We start from the raw sequence: 19,055 nt of genomic DNA on the forward strand, positions 1-19,055 counted from the left end.
TGATTCAATATGGATATTCAAAACACTACTATACTGATGTCTCAATTAATTTTACTTTTATTGGTATCTATTTTTATTTTTTAAATTTACCAGTAGCTGCTGCATTTCCCACCCTAGGCTTATACTCGAGTCAATAAGTTCTCCCAGTTTTTGTGGCAAAATTAGGGGTCGGCTTATACTCGGGTCGGCTTATACTCGAGTATATACGGTATTAATTTAGCACTATGAAGAGATTCTGAGTTAGAATAACAATTTTATTTGATTTTTCTGGTTCTAATCTTTGGCTATTTATATCAAACTTGAATAATGTAACTGTCCCTCCTCTTACATCTTCACTTCTGCAAGGCTTTGAGTGCTCCATTACTTGCGCATCCATTTTATTTATCACTAAGGTTAGTTTACTGTCTGGGAAAGCAGATTCATACCAGATACTAGATATAGTACATAAAATAAGAACCAGCTGCTGCACAATAATAGTCAAATTCACTCACATTATATGTAAATCTATGCCATATGATGACAGACACATTAAGGTGAGAATAATGCAAGTTATATTTCTCAAATAGAAAAAATAGGCCTAAGAATCGCATGGTTTAGTTTCCTCTAAATGCAGAGCCCTTTATTTAACCTTATCAAGGCAGAGGCCCCTTGCAATGCAGGGAAAACGGCTTGGCAGACTAAAATATGTTCTGAATGTATCCTCGTGTTTATGTGCATTTTACATACAGAAGAGAAAAGCCATATTATTCCTAACATTAGTTTGGTTAATCATGTTACTAATGTCTATTCAATATTATTCCTAATATTAGTTTGGTTAATCATGTTACTAATGTCTATTCAATATTTATTTTTTGTTAAAAGGCTGATAATTCAATATGTATGCTGTATAATATATGCTATTAATTATCATTGTGTCATATAAGATTGCTTTACTTCTTACGGTGGATCTGTCACTAGAACAACCATGCCCATCTAAGGTCACCTGTTCTAGCTCATTAAACTCGACTCGAAGTGGATGTTATAAAGTTAGAAAACATTCATTAATAACCTTTACTCTTGTCTTCCCTCACAAATATAAAAATGATGTTAATGGAATGGTTCAGTAGACTTGTGCTTCATAAATATTATGTCTCATCTCTCATTCCCGCCTCCAGCAATATAATTCATTTTCTTGAAATAAATTTACCATGTTCTACTACACATATGTAATGGGGCTTAGGCTGTAGCCGCAGGCGAGGTACTCTTTTTCTGTGCCTCGGCCTACTACAAAAAAACGAGGGCTGTTTTCAGTGTGTGTATGTGAACAGGTAACTGCAATGGACACCTCCCAGGTGCGAGAGCCAACGCCATTTTTTTAAAGAAAAATAATCTTTTAATAATTAAATACATATACAGTAAGCTGTACACACACTAGACTAAATGTATTTGTCACTGACATCTGTATATCTACCTATTCTATTTGTATTTACTGTATGTAATCCATCTAGTCTATGTTGTCGGATCCTGCTGTGATTTTACACTACACAGCTGCTGAATTGCTGGCTTTTCATCTATCTATCTATCTATCTATCTATCTATCTATCTATCTATCTATCTATCTAATATATAGTGCCTAAAAGTAGTATTCAACCCCCTGCAGATTTAGCAGGTTTAATAAGATGCAAATAAGTTAGAGCCTTCAAGCTTCAAACAAGAGCAGGATTTATTAACAGATGCATAAATCTTACAAACCAAAATTTTGTTGCTCAGTTAAATTTTTATAAATTTTAAACATAAAAGTGTGGGTCAATTATTATTCAACCCCTAGGTTTAATATTTTGTGGAATAACCTTTGTTTGCAATTACAGCTAATAATCGTCTTTTATAAGACCTGATCAGGCCGGCACAGGTCTCTGGAGTTATCTTGGCCCACTCCTCCATGCAGATCTTCTCCAAGTTATCTAGGTTCTTTGGGTGTCTCATGTGGACTTTAATATTGAGCTCCTTCCACAAGTTTTCAATTGTGTTTAAGGTCAGGAGACTGACTAGGCCACTGCAACACCTTGTTTTTTTGCCTCTTGAACCAGGCCTTGGTTTTCTTGGCTGTGTGCTTTGGGTCGTTGTCTTGTTGGAAGATGAAATGACGACCCATCTTAAGATCCTTGATGGAGGAGCGGAGGTTCTTGGCCAAAATCTCCAGGTAGGCCATGCTATCCATCTTCCCATGGATGCGGACCAGATGGCCAGGCCCCTTGGCTGAGAAACAGCCCCACAGCATGATGCTGCCACCACCATGCTTGACTGTAGGGATGGTATTTTTGGGGTCGTATGCAGTGCCATCCAGTCTCCAAACGTCACGTGTGTGGTTGGCACCAAAGATCTCGATCTTGGTCTCATCAGACCAGAGAACCTTGAACCAGTCAGTCTCAGAGTCCTCCAAGTGATCATGAGCAAACTGTAGACGAGCCTTGACATGACGCTTTGAAAGTAAAGGTACCTTACGGGCTCGTCTGGAACGGAGAACATTGCGGTGGAGTACGTTACTTATGGTATTGACTGAAACCAATGTCCCCACTGCCATGAGATCTTCCCGGAGCTCCTTCCTTGTTGTCCTTGGGTTAGCCTTGACTCTTCGGACAAGCCTGGCCTTGGCACGGGAGGAAACTTTCAAAGGCTGTCCAGGCCATGGAAGGCTAACAGTAGTTCCATAAGCCTTCCACTTCCGGATGATGCTCCCAACAGTGGAGACAGGTAGGCCCAACTCCTTGGAAAGGGTTTTGTACCCCTTGCCAGCCTTGTGACCCTCCACGATCTTGTCTCTGATGGCCTTGGAATGCTCCTTTGTCTTTCCCATGTTGACCATGTATGAGTGCTGTTCACAAGTTTGGGGAGGGTCTTAAATAGTCAGAAAAGGCTGGAAAAAGAGATAATTAATCCAAACATGTGAAGCTCATTGTTCTTTGTGCCTGAACTACTTCTTAATACTTTAGGGGAACCAAACAGAATTCTGGGGGGTTGAGGGGTTGAATAATAAATGACCCTCTGAAAAAACTTTTCACAATTAAAAAAAAAATAAACAAAGAAATAACATTCTTTTTTGCTGCAGTGCATTTCAAACTTCCAGGCTGATCTACAGTCCAAATGTCACAATGCCAAGTTAATTCCAAATGTGTAAACCTGCTAAATCTGCAGGGGGTTGAATACTACTTGTAGGCACTGTATATACTGTATATATACATATATATGTGTCACTGACATCTATATATCTACGCATTCTATGTGTATATATTTATACTATGTGTTTATATTTATTCTATCTATTCTAACTTGGTACTCTGATTTTATTGTATGCGGGCAGATGAATTGACAGCTTTTCAAAGGACACCGGTGCGTAAAAATCGGACAGCACTTGCATGGTCTGAGTGCTGTGCGCTTTTTTTCCCTCACACCCATAGACTTGTATTGGAGAGTCTCGGATGAGTTTCGGTACCAATTACAGCATGCTGCGATTTTACAAGCACGCCAAATTCGCCTGTGAAAATAAACGGTGATATGAGCTGCCCCATAGATTAACATAGTTAATAGTACTCGGCCGTACTCTATGGTAGTGTGACTCTGGCCTTACGGTCATAATACTGTCATCTACATAAAGATACATAATGTCATAACAGGAATGCTAAACAGTTCCAAAAATAAAGAAAAAACACAGAACATAATATTTACATACAGTGCAAATGTTGCCTATCAAAATGTAGCAAACATTATCTTGACATTTATGCCAGCACCAACCATTGGAAACAGTTAATATTTGCTAAATCTGTTATCCCTGGGTAATATTGACATATTTGTCCAAAAATTATGTCATGGTGTGTTTGAGAAAGAAGTTGATTAGCAGCCCGATGCTGTTTATTATGCTTGTATAGGTAAATTTCCTGACTCTCGACCACTCTCTGCCCTTTTCAACATTGGTTAGAGGCAATGACAAGGAATTCTAGAGAATCACAGGGCTATGTAGTGGGTGTCCTGACTGTGGGATTCCTCAGGGTTCAGTCCTAGGCCCGCTCCTCATTTCTCTATACACCACCAATATTGGACAAATCATGAGCAGATTCAATTTTCAGTAGCATCTCAAAGCTGATGACTACCAATTACACACATCTTGTGCTGACATCACCCCGCATTACAAGATAATACCAGTAATTGTCTGTCCACTGTCTCTGTCATTATCTCCTCCCAATATCTAAAAGTGAATCTGTCAAAAACCGAACTCACGTTTCCCCCTCTACTAACCTACCTAAACCCAAGATTGCCATTTCTTTTTGTGGTTCTACCATTACTCCCCTTCAGCATGTCCCCTGTCTTTGGGTTATATTTGATTCAGATCTTTCCTTCACTCCCCACATCTGATCACTCATCCGCTCATGTCTCCTGCACCTCAAAAACATCTCTAGAATTTGACCTTTACTTATCTTTGACTCTACAAAAACTCTTACTGTCGCTCTTTTTCATTCTTGTCTGGACTATTGCAACTCTCTACTAATCGGTCTCACTCTTACTAAACTCTCCCCTCTCCAATCATCCTGAATTCAACAGCTAGAATCATACCCCTGTATAATTGCTACACCAATTCCTCCACCTTGTGCCAGTCATTGCACCAGTTGCCCATCCGCTATAGAATAAAATATAAACTTATCACTCAAACTCACAAAGCCTTCCACAGCCCTGCAATGCCCTACATTTCCTTCTTCATGTCTGTCTACTACCCATACTCTCCATTCTAATAATGATCTAAGACCAACATCCTCAATAATCCGAACCTTGCACTCCTATCTCCAAGACTTCTCTCACGGTGCGCCATTTCTCTGGAATGCACTACCTGAACAATTTGAATAATTTCCAGTATCCACAGTTTTAAGCATGCACTAAAAATGACTTGCCTATTACTTTACTTCACTAGTCTAACTATTCCATTTTAACCCTCCTAAATCCTCCTTAGAATCAGGTCCATAGTATCATCCGGTTACACACCCTACAGGCACCTAATGGCACTCTGTATCAGTACTTGTACAGATACTGACTGATGACTAGTCTATGCAGTGTTATTTGAAGACCCTTTTTTGTTATAATGATGGCTGGACCATACGAGACAAGCACTTTTTCCCTCACTACTCATGGCATGTGTTGAGTTATGAGTAACTCTGTAATATTTGATATTGCCTGCACATACAGTATGTTGGCGCTATAGAAATAAAAATTACTATTTAAAATTACTATACTGCAGCTGCTGCTCATTTATTTGTGTGTTTCTGCCATGTAAGGAAGAATTTCTAGGATAGATTTTTGAACATGCTGTCAAAATCTCATCAACATTTTTTTTTAAAGAATGTGACTTTATGGCTCATTGCCATGTTTTGCATTGCAGTTATTGACCTCACAGTTTTTACAGGTGAAATGTTAAATGTTCTTCTAGACTTAGTTAATGTATCCTAAGACAGCTGCTATGTAGCCCCATGCTGTCTAATATAGAGAACATACAGGACTCTGACATTCCTGTCTCCTCTACTCTCTTCCCCCTCACAGCTGCTCAATTTGTAAGCAGGGTAACAGACATTCATGAACAAGAACAGAGATCTCATGCATCCCAAGAAGATATTACGGTACTTTAAGGGCTTGCACATTGGAAGAGTGCTAGCCAATGTTTTATCTGATAGCTCCCGAGCCAATGTTGTTGAATGCCGATGACTGATTTTTTCCACTGACAGAATATGTCTTTGAAAGGCTCGCTCAGATGTCAGTGAAAATAATCTGGCCTTAGCACTTCCCCTTCAAACAACATTGGTCCTATTACTATCCTATAAAACATTGGACAGCACTCATCCAATGTATAATCTCATGTGAGCGTGCCAGAAATCGGATGCCACTCAACCACTCAAGTCTATGGGTGCGTGGAAAATATCCGAGTGCCGTCCTATTTCCATGGACACATAGGATGTAGAAGAGATTGCTCTCCATCTTCTCCACAGTGTGCTCCGATTCTCATCCAAAAGAATTGGATCACACTATGCTAACACTCTGATCAAACTCTAATCAGAGTTTGAACCAAGTGTCATTAGGATAATCAATGCAATTCTCTAAATAAGAGAACCTAGGGTCGTATGAACGGGCCCTAAAAGTGTTTTAACATACAGTAAGTAGCCCCTGTGCTTACAAATTATCATCAATTAATGCAGGGAAGAGGTAAGACCCAACTCTTCCACCTGTCGAACCCCAAAAATGGTGGTTTTCCAATCAAGTCATGCCAGATAGAGGCTTAAACATAGTTTCTCTCTTTTATACAACCTCACCGCGAAGAGTCCCAACAAAGCATTGGGCTATTAGTCTATAGTTCTAAATAAAGCCCTGTCCATGTGTTCATTTTAATTGTTTGACCAGTGAAATGTCAGATTTTTAAGTACATCGTCAAAATACATAATACAGTATATAACATATAATTTTTATTTTACAGTTCACATTGCAAAAGCTGAGAATATATTGTGATCCAGAACAGAACAAACGTGAGACAGCTTGTGAAATTCCTGGATTGGTAAATACTTTATATTGCTCATGTATATATTCAAAGGATTGCATGTAGTGTTTTGCAGAATAAATTTACTGCTAAGTAAACAAACCAACAAGAGACAAAATCTTCATCCTCAAAAATACAATAAAAATGCATGAAAAGAAGCGCAGTGAAAAATGCAATGAATAAATGCATGTAACTAGAGATGTGCAGAACCCTGGTTGCTCAGGTATGGTGGGTTTGGCTGAACAGTTAAAAAAAAATGTTCGGGTTCGTGTACCAGAACAGTACCTGAACCCAGACCCCATTCACTTGAATAGGGAGCAAGAACATCCAGTCTTTGCCACAATGTCATGTGAAACTGCTTCTGATTGGCCGTGTAATCATTACCGCCACAGACAGCCACACAGTTCCCACACTGTCAAATGACAGCGTGATCCCGCAGCTGGTCGGAGGTAAAACGTTTATCTACAGTCAATGGCGTTGGCTGATGGGACTTCTACCCCTATCAGCGTGCAAAAAAACCCAAAGGTATAAACTGGTGTGCATGCTGCGTGTAAGTGCACGTTCACACTGGCCACTGAACATAAAAAAACTAAGAGAAACATACTGATTAAATACCCTGCAGTAACTAAATAAACAGCAATAGTATAAGAAATAAAATACAGTACTTAGTTAACATGTTTTTTGATAAAAAAAAAAGGCAAAAGCCATCCCGCTACTTCACAGTGACCATAATTGGAACAGTCCTAACCTTACTTGTCAAGTGACATGTATGTGGATAAGGGCTGAGAAGGACTGGGCCCCGCTAGTGGAGACGCAGCCATGGGAGACCACATCAGTATAATGCCCAGCTCAAGGAAAGGCAGGCCTCACCTAAGGTTTCAACACACTTTTTTTATTTGACTTTTTTACCTCAGTATTTGAAATCCAAACCCAGGAGTGGGTGATAAATGCAGAAGTGCTGACGTGTTTCTATTATACTTTTCCTCTGATTTTTCCCCTCCTGGCCTTGGCTTACAAATACTGAGGTAAAAAAAATCACCAAATACTGAACAAGTGCACGAGGAATTACAGTTCCAGCAAATTGGATGTGATTTATGGGTACGTGGTTCAAATCTGCAGCGTGTCAATTTCTGTCAATATGTTAAAAAACACAAGAAAACTGCAATAAAAACGCAAGCAACCTTATTTAACTGATTGGTACAGAAAATCAAAAACGCTCCAAATACTCATTGTGGGAACTTAGTCTAACATATTGAATGTACTGGTAAAAAACACTTTCTATTCTTCTTATTTTTCAGAATGGAGAGGTATGTGAGAATTTATTTTACATAAAGCATTAAGGTAATGTTTTCAATTGATTTCAAGAATGTGGGAAGACCATAATTCAACAGAATATATATTTTTGGTTGCATATATCTATATTTATCTATTTATCAAGACATCTATCAATAGATTTGTTTACCCTTATGTATTTTAAGTATATCAATCTTTAATTAATATCTTAGTGCATCTGCTGTTAAAGGGAGTCTGTCAGCAGGTTTTTGCTATGTAATCTGAGGGCAGCATGAGGGGGTGGTTGAGCCATTGATTTCAGCAATGTGACTTATAGGGCTGTGTGCTGTTGTTTCAGTGCAATGAGTGTTTTATCAGCAGGAGATTATCACTACAGGACTAAGTCTCCCGTGAATCCTGGTCCAACCATGCTGCCAGAACTAATTAGCAGCTTACTTGCATTATACAATGTACACAGTAAGCTGCTAATCAGTGGTGTGGTTTGCTTTCTCAGCTCTGCTGCATTGCTACATGTAAAAACTCTGATAGTATCGAAACTAAATGATTCAGTCGCTTGATTCAGAGTGTCTTCAGGGTGAGATTGAAAAAACCTTCTGACAGATTCCTTTCACACTTTTAAAATTAAATGGTAAAATAGAAATCTGTTCGTTACAAGTAAATGATAGATATTAACAACAAGTGGTAAATATGTGAGATATTTATAGAAATATTAAAGAAAATTAAAAAGTATAAAACCCCAATAATCTAAAATATTTATTGATGCAAAAATGTATTTTTCTCGATAATTTCTCAGTGCTTAAATGGTCCAAGTGATGTCGGCTCGACACCTGCTCCGTGCCTTTGTCCACCTGGGGAAAAAGGATCTCCTGGCCCTAAAGTAAGTATGGTCAAGTCATGTTACCACTATCACACATCACTAAAAAGTGAGAAACAGACTTTACGTACTAGGATAATTAGCAACCAAATAATACAAATAAAATAGGCGAGGTCTAAACATTCTAAATCATGCACAATTGTTGCATATTGTACCTTATACTGCTTTCATTTGAACTTTTTACCTTACATCAGTGTTCCTGGGAGGAATTTCCCCTAAGCTTTGCCTCACACATCAGGAAATGTGGATTGCCAGATGGAAATATTGCCTAAAATATCCAAAGTAAACAAGAATACAAATCAAAACACTTTACAGCATTCGTAAATATTTTTCTAGGCCTGTATATAAAAATGTTAACTTTAATTTATGACCTGTTAAGATAGAACAGGTATCAAATGATGAGATACTGTTAACATTTTTTACTTTTTTTTAATTGGAAAAAAGAAAATAAAGTTTTTCTCTTTCAAATTATACTTTTTTGGGGAATCTTTTTTTCCCCTATTTATGGGGTTTCCTAGATCTAGACAAAAGTGTTCTATAGATAGCATATAATAACAAAAAAGTATTGGGACTTTCATTGAAGCAAGCGATTGACTGCAGCTGCCACTTAATTGGATGGCATTCAGCTATTAGCCATGTAAACGCAACCACAGAATAGAGGCAGACAGGGACAGATGGAGAGCTTGAGCGTTATGAAGCTGGAGTAGCGTGTAATTTTCAGGTAATTAATAGGTATTTTGTAACTTTATGCCTTAAACTACCTTTAGATTCATTTGGGGTAATCCCAGAAAATTCCCTTTAAATTTTATTAAAAAGGTTACCCATCCCTGAAAACGTATTTGATACACGGTTCATCCTGGTTAAAATAGATAAATAAGGCATACTCAACTTATTGATCCATACTGCTTCTCTTATAATGCTACCGGGAATTAATGGTGATATATATATATATATATATATATATATATATATATATATATATATATATAAATAAATAAATAATAATTTAGAGATGAGCAAATAAATTTGAGTGGAATTTAACTCTACTTGAATCTTAACAAAAATTTGCTTTCACCAAATTGCAGAAGTTTTATAATTCTCTTCCATGCAGATTCAGCAGAATGACATACAGGCAAGGCCACTAAAAGGTTAAAAAATGTTACAAAATAAATTTTCTCACCTTAACACACACCTCTCCAACCCCTTCTCTGTTAACTTCCATCTGTTTAGTCCTAGCAGCATCTTCTGATCTTCCACCGCTTGTGCTGGAATCCCCTCTCATGCTGAGACAAAGCTTCCAGATTTTATGAGGCCAGAGAGGGTTCTGCGCATGTCTGCCTAAGGTGACAGCTCACGTCGTGATGTCAAGACCTTCTATGATGCTATGACCTTCCACGTGAGAGTGTCGAACTCTCATGTCTCATGTAATCCAGAAGTTCTGCCTAAGCATGCGGTGCCCAAGGATTCCAGCACGAGTGGTGGGAGATCAGAAGATGTGGAGATGACCATATGCATGGTGGGAGCAGAGGGGCTGGAGAGGGGAGTGTTAAGGTGTGTATTAATTTTTATTTTCTCTTCGCCACGACAGCAACCACTTGAGAGAAGGGATCCGCCCCTAGGAACAGGAAACCTTATGGAGATAAAAGTGGCGGTCCCCCTCGCTCCCACAGTTGGTTTCCTGTTCCTACGGGAGACACATGGAGAGAAGAGGATGCCCAGCCTGGATGCCGCTTGTGCAGTTTACCTTAATGGGACGGCAAGGGCTCCAGAGCTGGAAGCAGCGTCGGGGGTCCTAATGCAGCTTCCCCCCTCTGCTGGCAGGTACCGTGAGGCCAGGTCCGGGGAGTCGCCTGGCTCACGGAGATCCATCCGGCTGACCTGCGGGGATTGAAACGCTGAGGTAGGAGACCCTGCGACGCCATCTCCGGTGGTGTGCAGGCAGCGTGTAGCCCAGTATATTTCCCCCCGGAAGTGTTGCCACAACTTCCGGGGTGATGCAGGAGGAAGGACGGCGCCTGTGCTAATACCAGTGGGTGCGCAGGCGCATACAGCATGGCCGCGACCCGGAAGTATCGTTCACTTCCGGGTGCGACAGGAAGAAGATGGCGGCCCCCATTAACAAAAGGACTCTGGCGCTGATACTCCGGCGTCCATCATGGCATCTCCCCAGGACCCGGTGATGGCTTCATCTGAAGTCACCGCTATTACGCCAGGCAGCCATACAAGCAGCGGTCGCTCAAAGAGCAGATCCTCTACAAAGAGCACCAGGGATAAAAGATTGGACTGGTCTATTCCTCCATCTGTGCCTCCATCTCCTCCTCATCAGCCGGTACCATAACAGCAGCGTCACTGGGGTGAGTGTGTATCTACCCTATTAGGCTGACTATACTTCCCTCTTTGTCTATATTCCCTAGGCGAAAAGAATGGGAAAAACCAAACTCAAGCAATGTGCTTTATGTTCCCAGCCGCTCCCGGATAGTTATATGAAGAAGTTGTGTCACTCATGCATTGAATCCACCTTACATGAAGAATCTTCAGTAAGGTCGGAAGATATAAGGAAAATGATTAAGAGATGAATTACGGTCCTTACAAAGCTTGGAAAGTATTCCTGAGTGTAAGGACAGGAAAAAATATAATTCGCCCAGATCTGAACAGTCTTCTGATATTGATGATAAAGATTCGGACGGTTCCCAAGAAATTATTTCCTCAGATGGCGAACAGGATACATGCTTTCCAACAGACAGCATTGATAATTTAGTCAAATCAGTATGTAACACCATGGGCATTGAAGACACTAAAAACCCTAAAACACCACAGGACATAATGTTTGCTGGCCTGTTATGACCCCAGTGGACAGGGTCTCAGAGGAACGTGTAAGTCTGCGAGATTCAAAAATCCAGCTCATAGGGCTGTGGTAACTGGGTTGACCAAATAGCTACTCCTAACGCCAACACTAGAAGTAGCCGGGGATCATGCCTACGGTGATCGCTAGATGACTCGCGCCAGCCGGAGAATCTAACTACCCCTAGGAGAAGAGAACAAAGACCTCTCTTGCCTCCAGAGAAAGGGACCCCAAAGCAAGATACAAGCCCCCCACAAATAATAACGGTGAGGTAAGAGGAAATGACAAACACAGAAATGAACCAGGTTCAGCAAAGAGAGGCCAGCTTACTAATAGCAGAATATAGCAAGATAACTAATCTGGTCAACAAAAACCCTATAAAAATCCACGCTGGAGATTCAAGAACCCCCGAACCATCTAACGGTCCGGGGGGAGAACACCAGCCCCCTAGAGCTTCCAGCAAAGGTCAGGATACAGATTGGAACAAGCTGGACAAAAATACCAAACAAAACAAAAGCAAAAAGCAAGGAAGCAGACTTAGCTTGAAATACAGGAACCAGGATCATAGGACAAGAGCACAACAGATTAGCTCTGATTTCAACGATGCCAGGCATTGAACTGAAGGTCCAGGGAGCTTATATAGCAACGCCCCTGAACTAACGGCCCAGGTGAGGATATAGGAAAAGACAGAAGCTCCAGAGTCAAATCACTAATGACCACTAGAGGGAGCAAAAAGCAAAATCACAACAGTACCCCCCCCTTAGTGAGGGGTCACCGAACCCTCACCACGACCACCAGGGCGATCAGGACGAGCGGCGTGAAAGGCACGAACTAAATCGGCCGCATGAACATCAGAGGCGACCACCCAGGAATTATCTTCCTGACCATAGCCCTTCCACTTGACCAGGTACTGAAGCCTCCGCCTGGAGAGACGAGAATCCAAGATCTTCTCCACCACGTACTCCAACTCGCCCTCAACCAACACCGGAGCAGGAGGCTCAGCAGAAGGAACCACAGGCACAACGTACCGCCGCAACAAGGACCTATGAAACACGTTGTGGATAGCAAACGACACAGGAAGATCCAGGCGAAAGGATACAGGATTAAGGATTTCCAATATCTTGTAAGGACCAATAAAACGAGGTTTAAATTTGGGAGAGGAAACCTTCATAGGAACAAAGCGGGAAGAAAGCCACACCAAATCCCCAACACGTAGTCGGGGACCCACACCGCGGCGGCGGTTGGCAAAGCGCTGAGCCCTCTCCTGTGACAACTTCAAGTTGTCCACCACAAGATTCCAGATCCGCTGCAACCTATCCACCACAGAATCCACCCCAGGGCAGTCAGAAGGTTCCACATGACCCGAAGAAAAACGAGGGTGGAAATCAGAGTTGCAGAAAAACGGCGAAACCAAGGTGGCGGAACTAGCCCGATTATTAAGGGCAAACTCAGCCAACGGCAAGAAGGTCACCCAATCGTCCTGATCAGCAGAGACAAAACACCTCAAATAAGCCTCCAAAGTCTGATTAGTTCGCTCCGTCTGTCCATTAGTCTGAGGATGGAAAGCAGACGAAAACGACAAGTCAATGCCCATCCTACTACAAAAGGATCGCCAGAATCTGGAAACGAACTGGGATCCTCTGTCTGACACAATATTCTCAGGGATGCCGTGCAAACGAACCACGTTCTGGAAAAACACAGGAACCAGATCGGAAGAGGAAGGCAGCTTAGGCAAAGGAACCAAATGGACCATCTTGGAGAAGCGATCACATATCACCCAGATAACAGACATGCCTTGAGACACCGGAAGATCAGAAATGAAATCCATGGAGATATGTGTCCAAGGTCTCTTAGGGACAGGCAAGGGCAAGAGCAACCCGCTGGCACGAGAACAGCAAGGCTTAGCTCGAGCACAAGTCCCACAGGACTGTACAAATGACCGCACATCCCTAGACAAGGAAGGCCACCAAAAGGATCTGGCCACCAGATCTCTGGTGCCAAAAATTCCTGGGTGACCTGCCAACACCGAGGAATGAACCTCGGAAATGACTCTGCTGGTCCACTTATCAGGCACAAACAGTCTGTCAGGTGGACAAAAATCAGGCCTATCAGCCTGAAATCTCTGCAACACACGTCGCAGATCTGGAGAAATAGCTGACAAGATAATACCATCCTTAAGAATACCAACAGGTTCAGCGACTCCAGGAGCATCAGGCACAAAGCTCCTGGAAAGAGCATTGGCCTTCACATTTTTTGAACCTGGTAAATACGAGACAACAAAGTCAAAACGGGAGAAAAACAATGACCAGCGGGCCTGTCTAGGATTCAGGCGTTTAGCAGACTCGAGATACATCAGATTTTTGTGATCAGTCAAGACCACCACACGATGCTTAGCACCCTCGAGCCAATGACGCCACTCCTCAAATGCCCATTTCATGGCCAACAACTCCCGATTGCCCACATCATAATTTCGCTCTGCAGGCGAAAACTTCCTAGAGAAAAAGGCGCAAGGTCTCATAACAGAGCAACCAGGGCCTCTCTGCGACAAAACGGCCCCTGCTCCAATCTCTGAAGCATCCACCTCAACCTGAAAGGGAAGCGAGACATCAGGCTGGCACAAAACAGGCGCCGAAGTAAACCGACGTTTCAACTCCTGGAAAGCCTCCACGGCAGCAGGAGCCCAATTAACCACATCGGAGCCCTTCTTGGTCATATCCGTCAAAGGTTTCACAATGCTAGAAAAGTTAGCGATAAAACGACGGTAGAAGTTAGCGAAACCCAAGAACTTCTGAAGACTCTTAACTGACGAGGGCTGAGTCCAATCAAGAATAGCTCGGACCTTGACTGGGTCCATCTCCACAGCAGAAGGGGAAAAAATGAACCCCAAAAAGGGAACCTTCTGTACACCAAAAAGACACTTTGAGCCCTTGACAAACAAAGAATTTTCACGCAAAATTTTAAAGACCATCCTGACCTGCTCCACATGCGAGTCCCAATTATCAGAAAAAAACAGAATATCATCCAGATAAACGATCAAAAATTTATCCAGATAGTTCCGGAAAATGTCATGCATAAAGGACTGAAAAACTGAAGGGGCATTAGAGAGCCCAAAAGGCATCACCAAGTACTCAAAATGAACTTTGGGCGTATTGAATGCGGTTTTCCATTCATCCCCTTGCTTAATGCGCACAAGGTTGTACGCACCACGAAGGTCTATCTTGGTAAACCACTTGGCACCTTTAATCCGGGCAAACAAGTCAGACAACAGCGGCAAAGGATACTGAAATTTGACAGTGATCTTATTTAAAAGCCGATAGTCAATACAAGGCCTCAAAGATCCATCCTTTTTAGCCACAAAAAAGAATCCCGCACCAAGAGGGGAAGAAGACGGACGGATGTGTCCTTTCTCCAGAGACTCCTTGATATATGAACGCATAGCGGTATGTTCAGGTATCGACAGATTAAACAGTCTTCCCTTAGGAAATTTACTGCCTGGAATCAAATCTATTGCACAGTCACATTCCCTATGAGGAGGCAATGCACTGGACCTGGACTCGCTAAAGACATCCTGATAATCAGACAAATACTCTGGAACTTCCGAAGGCGTAGAAGAAGCAATAGACGCAGGCAGGGAATCCTCATGAATACCACGACAGCCCCAACTAGACACTGACATAGCCTTCCAGTCAAGGACTGGATTATGGGTCTGTAACCATGGCAGCCCCAAAACAACCAAATCATGCATTTTATGTAGAACGAGAAAACGTATCACCTCGCGGTGTTCAGGAGTCATGCACATGGTAACCTGTGTCCAATACTGCGGTTTATTTTCTGCTAATGGCGTAGCATCAATACCCCTAAGAGGGATAGGATTTTCTAATGGTTCAAGAATAAAACCACAGCGCTTAGCAAATGAGAGATCCATAAGACTCAGGGCAGCACCTGAATCTACAAACGCCATGACAGGATAAGATGACAGTGAGCAAATCAAAGTTACAGACAGAATAAACTTAGGATGCAAATTACCAACGGTGACAGGACTAACAACCTTAGATATACGTTTAGAGCATGCTGAGATAACATGTGTAGAATCACCACAGTAGTAGCACAAGCCATTCCGGCGTCTATGAATTTTCCTCTCATTTCTAGTCAGGATTCTATCACATTGCATCAAATCAGGTGTCCGTTCAGACAACACCATGAGGGAATTTGCGGTTTTTCTATCACATTGCATCACATCAGGTGTCTGTTCAGACAACAACATGAGGGAGACGAACAAGGTTTCAGGGACGAAAACAATTTACAATTATTCCTGAAATTCCTAAACTTAAATCGGTCTCCTGAAAACAGTTCAGGAATCGGAATCTTGGGTTCAGACCTAGGATTTCTGGTAACATAATCTTGTATACCCTGCACACGAGCGGCAAGCTGGTCCACACTTGTAATCAAGGTCTGGACATTCATGTCTGCAGCAAGCTTAAGCCACTCTGAGGTAAAGGGGAAAAGAAAAAAAAAAAATGAGAGAGGGAAAAAAAAAACTCAAAATTTTCTTTCTTATAATCCCACTTCTGCAATGCATTAAACATTTAATACTGGCCTGGCATACTGTTATGACCCCAGTGGACAGGGTCTCAGAGGAACGTGTAAGTCTGCGAGATTCAAAAATCCAGCTCATAGGGCTGTGGTAACTGGATTGACCAAATAGCTACTCCTAACGCCAACACTAGAAGTAGCCGGGGATCATGCCTACGGTGATCGCTAGATGACTCGCGCCAGCCGGAGAATCTAACTACCCCTAGGAGAAGAGAACAAAGACCTCTCTTGCCTCCAGAGAAAGGGACCCCAAAGCAAGATACAAGCCCCCCACAAATAATAACGGTGAGGTAAGAGGAAATGACAAACACAGAAATGAACCAGGTTCAGCAAAGAGAGGCCAGCTTACTAATAGCAGAATATAGCAAGATAACTAATCTGGTCAACAAAAACCCTATAAAAATCCACGCTGGAGATTCAAGAACCCCCGAACCATCTAACGGTCCGGGGGGAGAACACCAGCCCCCTAGAGCTTCCAGCAAAGGTCAGGATACAGATTGGAACAAGCTGGACAAAAATACCAAACAAAACAAAAGCAAAAAGCAAGGAAGCAGACTTAGCTTGAAATACAGGAACCAGGATCATAGGACAAGAGCACAACAGATTAGCTCTGATTTCAACGATGCCAGGCATTGAACTGAAGGTCCAGGGAGCTTATATAGCAACGCCCCTGAACTAACGGCCCAGGTGAGGATATAGGAAAAGACAGAAGCTCCAGAGTCAAATCACTAATGACCACTAGAGGGAGCAAAAAGCAAAATCACAACACTGGCCTATCAGAAAGGAAAAGACCTTCTTTTCCAGTAATACCAGCAATAAAAAATTTGGTCAAAAAAGAATGGGAAAGCCAGGGACAAAGAGGGTTGCCATCTTCATCAAAAAGACGCTATCCCTTTAATGACTAAGATTTCTCCACATGGTCAAAAGCCCCAAAGGTAGATGCGGCAGTGGCATCCACATCTAGGAAATCTTTGCTGCCCGTGAAAGATTCGGGTTCTTTACAAGACCCGCTTGGCTGAAAAGCTGATTCCCTTTTAAAAAGAGCATAGGAATCCTGAACAGGAGCATTCAGACCGGCTATATCAGCTACATGCATTGCTAGGTCCATGCTAGTCTGGTTGAACGACCTAGAAGAAGGATTGAGAGGTGGCCTTTCCAGAGATAAACTTATCTCTTCTATACCGTTGATCAGAGGGGCTACAGCCTTTTTGGCGGATCAGCTGACTCCATAAGGTTAGCGGCCAAATCGGCAGGTCTGACTAACGCAGCTCGCCGGGCTCTGTGGCTAAAGGGGTGGAAAGGAGATCCCCAAACAAAATCTAAATTATGTGGCCTTCCATGCCAGGGTGAGTACCTATTTGGTACTAAGTTAGATGAAATACTAACCGAAGCGGGTGAGAGAAGGAAGAGGTTCCCCAATAATAATTATCTTCCATCCTATAGGAGAGCGTTCCGGAAGCCCATATTTAATAAAAGAAAGGACTTTAAAAACCAGGACCGCTGGGCCAATAGAGACTCCAAACAGAAAGGAGCATTTTTTGGGAAGCGCCCATTTAAATCTGAAGATAAACCCCGTTAGGACAGATCTTCCCGTTGGTGGTAGATTGTCATTTTTCTCTACACAATGGCTGGCAATAACTTCCAATTCTTGGGCAACTAGCCTCATAACTTCTGGTCTAAAATTAAAATTTGCCCGAGTCCCTCCGGACTCATTCTTATTGACTTCCTTAAGGTCTCAATCACAACAAGAGGCCTTAGAGCAGGAAATAATAAATCTCCTATCTAAAGGGGTATTAGTGGAAGTTCCTTTTCATCAAAAAGGAAAGGGATTTTATTCCCCTTTGTTTTTGATTCCAAAACCAGACGGGTCATTCAGAACGATAATTAACCTTAAGAGACTAAATGTCTTCTTAGAAAATCAAACTTTTAAAATGGAGTCTATCCGGTCAACTATAAAACTTCTGTTTCCCCATTGCTTTATGGCAGTACTTGACCTTAAAGATGCGTATTACCATCTACCAATCTTCATTGAACATCAACAATATCTACGAGTGGCAGTTATGATGAAAGGTCAAATAAGGCATTATCAATATACAGCAATGCCCTTTGGACTGTCGATAGCTCCGAGAGTCTTCACAAAATTAATGTCAGAAGTAATGTCATTTTTGAGGTTAAAAGACACCCACATAATACCATATTTAGATGACCTTTTGATAGTGGGGAATTCCCCTTCTCAATGCCATCAACGTCTATTTGATGCAGTTTCGTCCCTGCAGGAATTGGGGTGGTTAGTAAATTGGGAAAAATCCAGACTGTCCCCCACAACTCGACTAGGACTTATTTTAGATTCCATAAATCAGAGGTGCTTCCTTCCAGATTCTAAACAATCAGCAATTCAATCAGTGATTAATAACCCCCTAATTTCCCTAAGAGAAGGTATGTCCCTTCTTGGTTCCTTCACATCATGCATTCCGGCTGTCCCGTGGGCTCAATTCCATACTAGGAAGTTACAGTATACAATTCTACAAGAAGAAGAAAGATTACATGGTCAATTAGATGGTCAGTTATCTTTACCAACGGACGTGTTACAATCTCTGACCTGGTGGTTAGATCTGAATCATTTTACCAGTGGGGTCCCCTGGGTGGTTAATCCTTTGAAAACGATCTTCACTGATGCCAGTCCTAGTGGTTGGGGAGCACACTTAGGAGATCAAATACTTCAGGGTCTGTGGTCTCTTAGAGAATCAAACGATTCTTCTAATGAAAAAGAACTAAAGGCTATCTATCATGCCATATGTAAATTCCTTCCGCAGCTACACGGAATGCATACAAGAATTTTTTCAGACAACATGACAGCGGTCGCATACATAAATCAAGGGGGAACAAGATCAGAAGCTCTCATGTCTATA

At 41.9% G+C, this 19,055-nt stretch overlaps 1 protein-coding gene across 1 annotated transcript in view; it reads left to right on the forward strand.

Annotated features, from left to right (window-relative positions):
- COL21A1 (collagen type XXI alpha 1 chain) overlaps positions 1–19,055 on the forward strand; it is a 614,795-nt gene that overhangs the window by 229,543 nt on the left and 366,197 nt on the right. The window contains exons 7-8 of the mRNA XM_077290009.1: positions 6,485–6,562; positions 8,631–8,714. Coding sequence (XP_077146124.1) covers positions 6,485–6,562; positions 8,631–8,714 — 162 coding nt within the window. The remainder of the gene's footprint in view (positions 1–6,484; positions 6,563–8,630; positions 8,715–19,055) is intronic.

The sequence above is a fragment of the Ranitomeya variabilis genome, chromosome 2, assembly GCF_051348905.1.
Source record: "Ranitomeya variabilis isolate aRanVar5 chromosome 2, aRanVar5.hap1, whole genome shotgun sequence".
Classification (NCBI taxonomy): Eukaryota; Metazoa; Chordata; class Amphibia; order Anura; family Dendrobatidae; genus Ranitomeya; species Ranitomeya variabilis.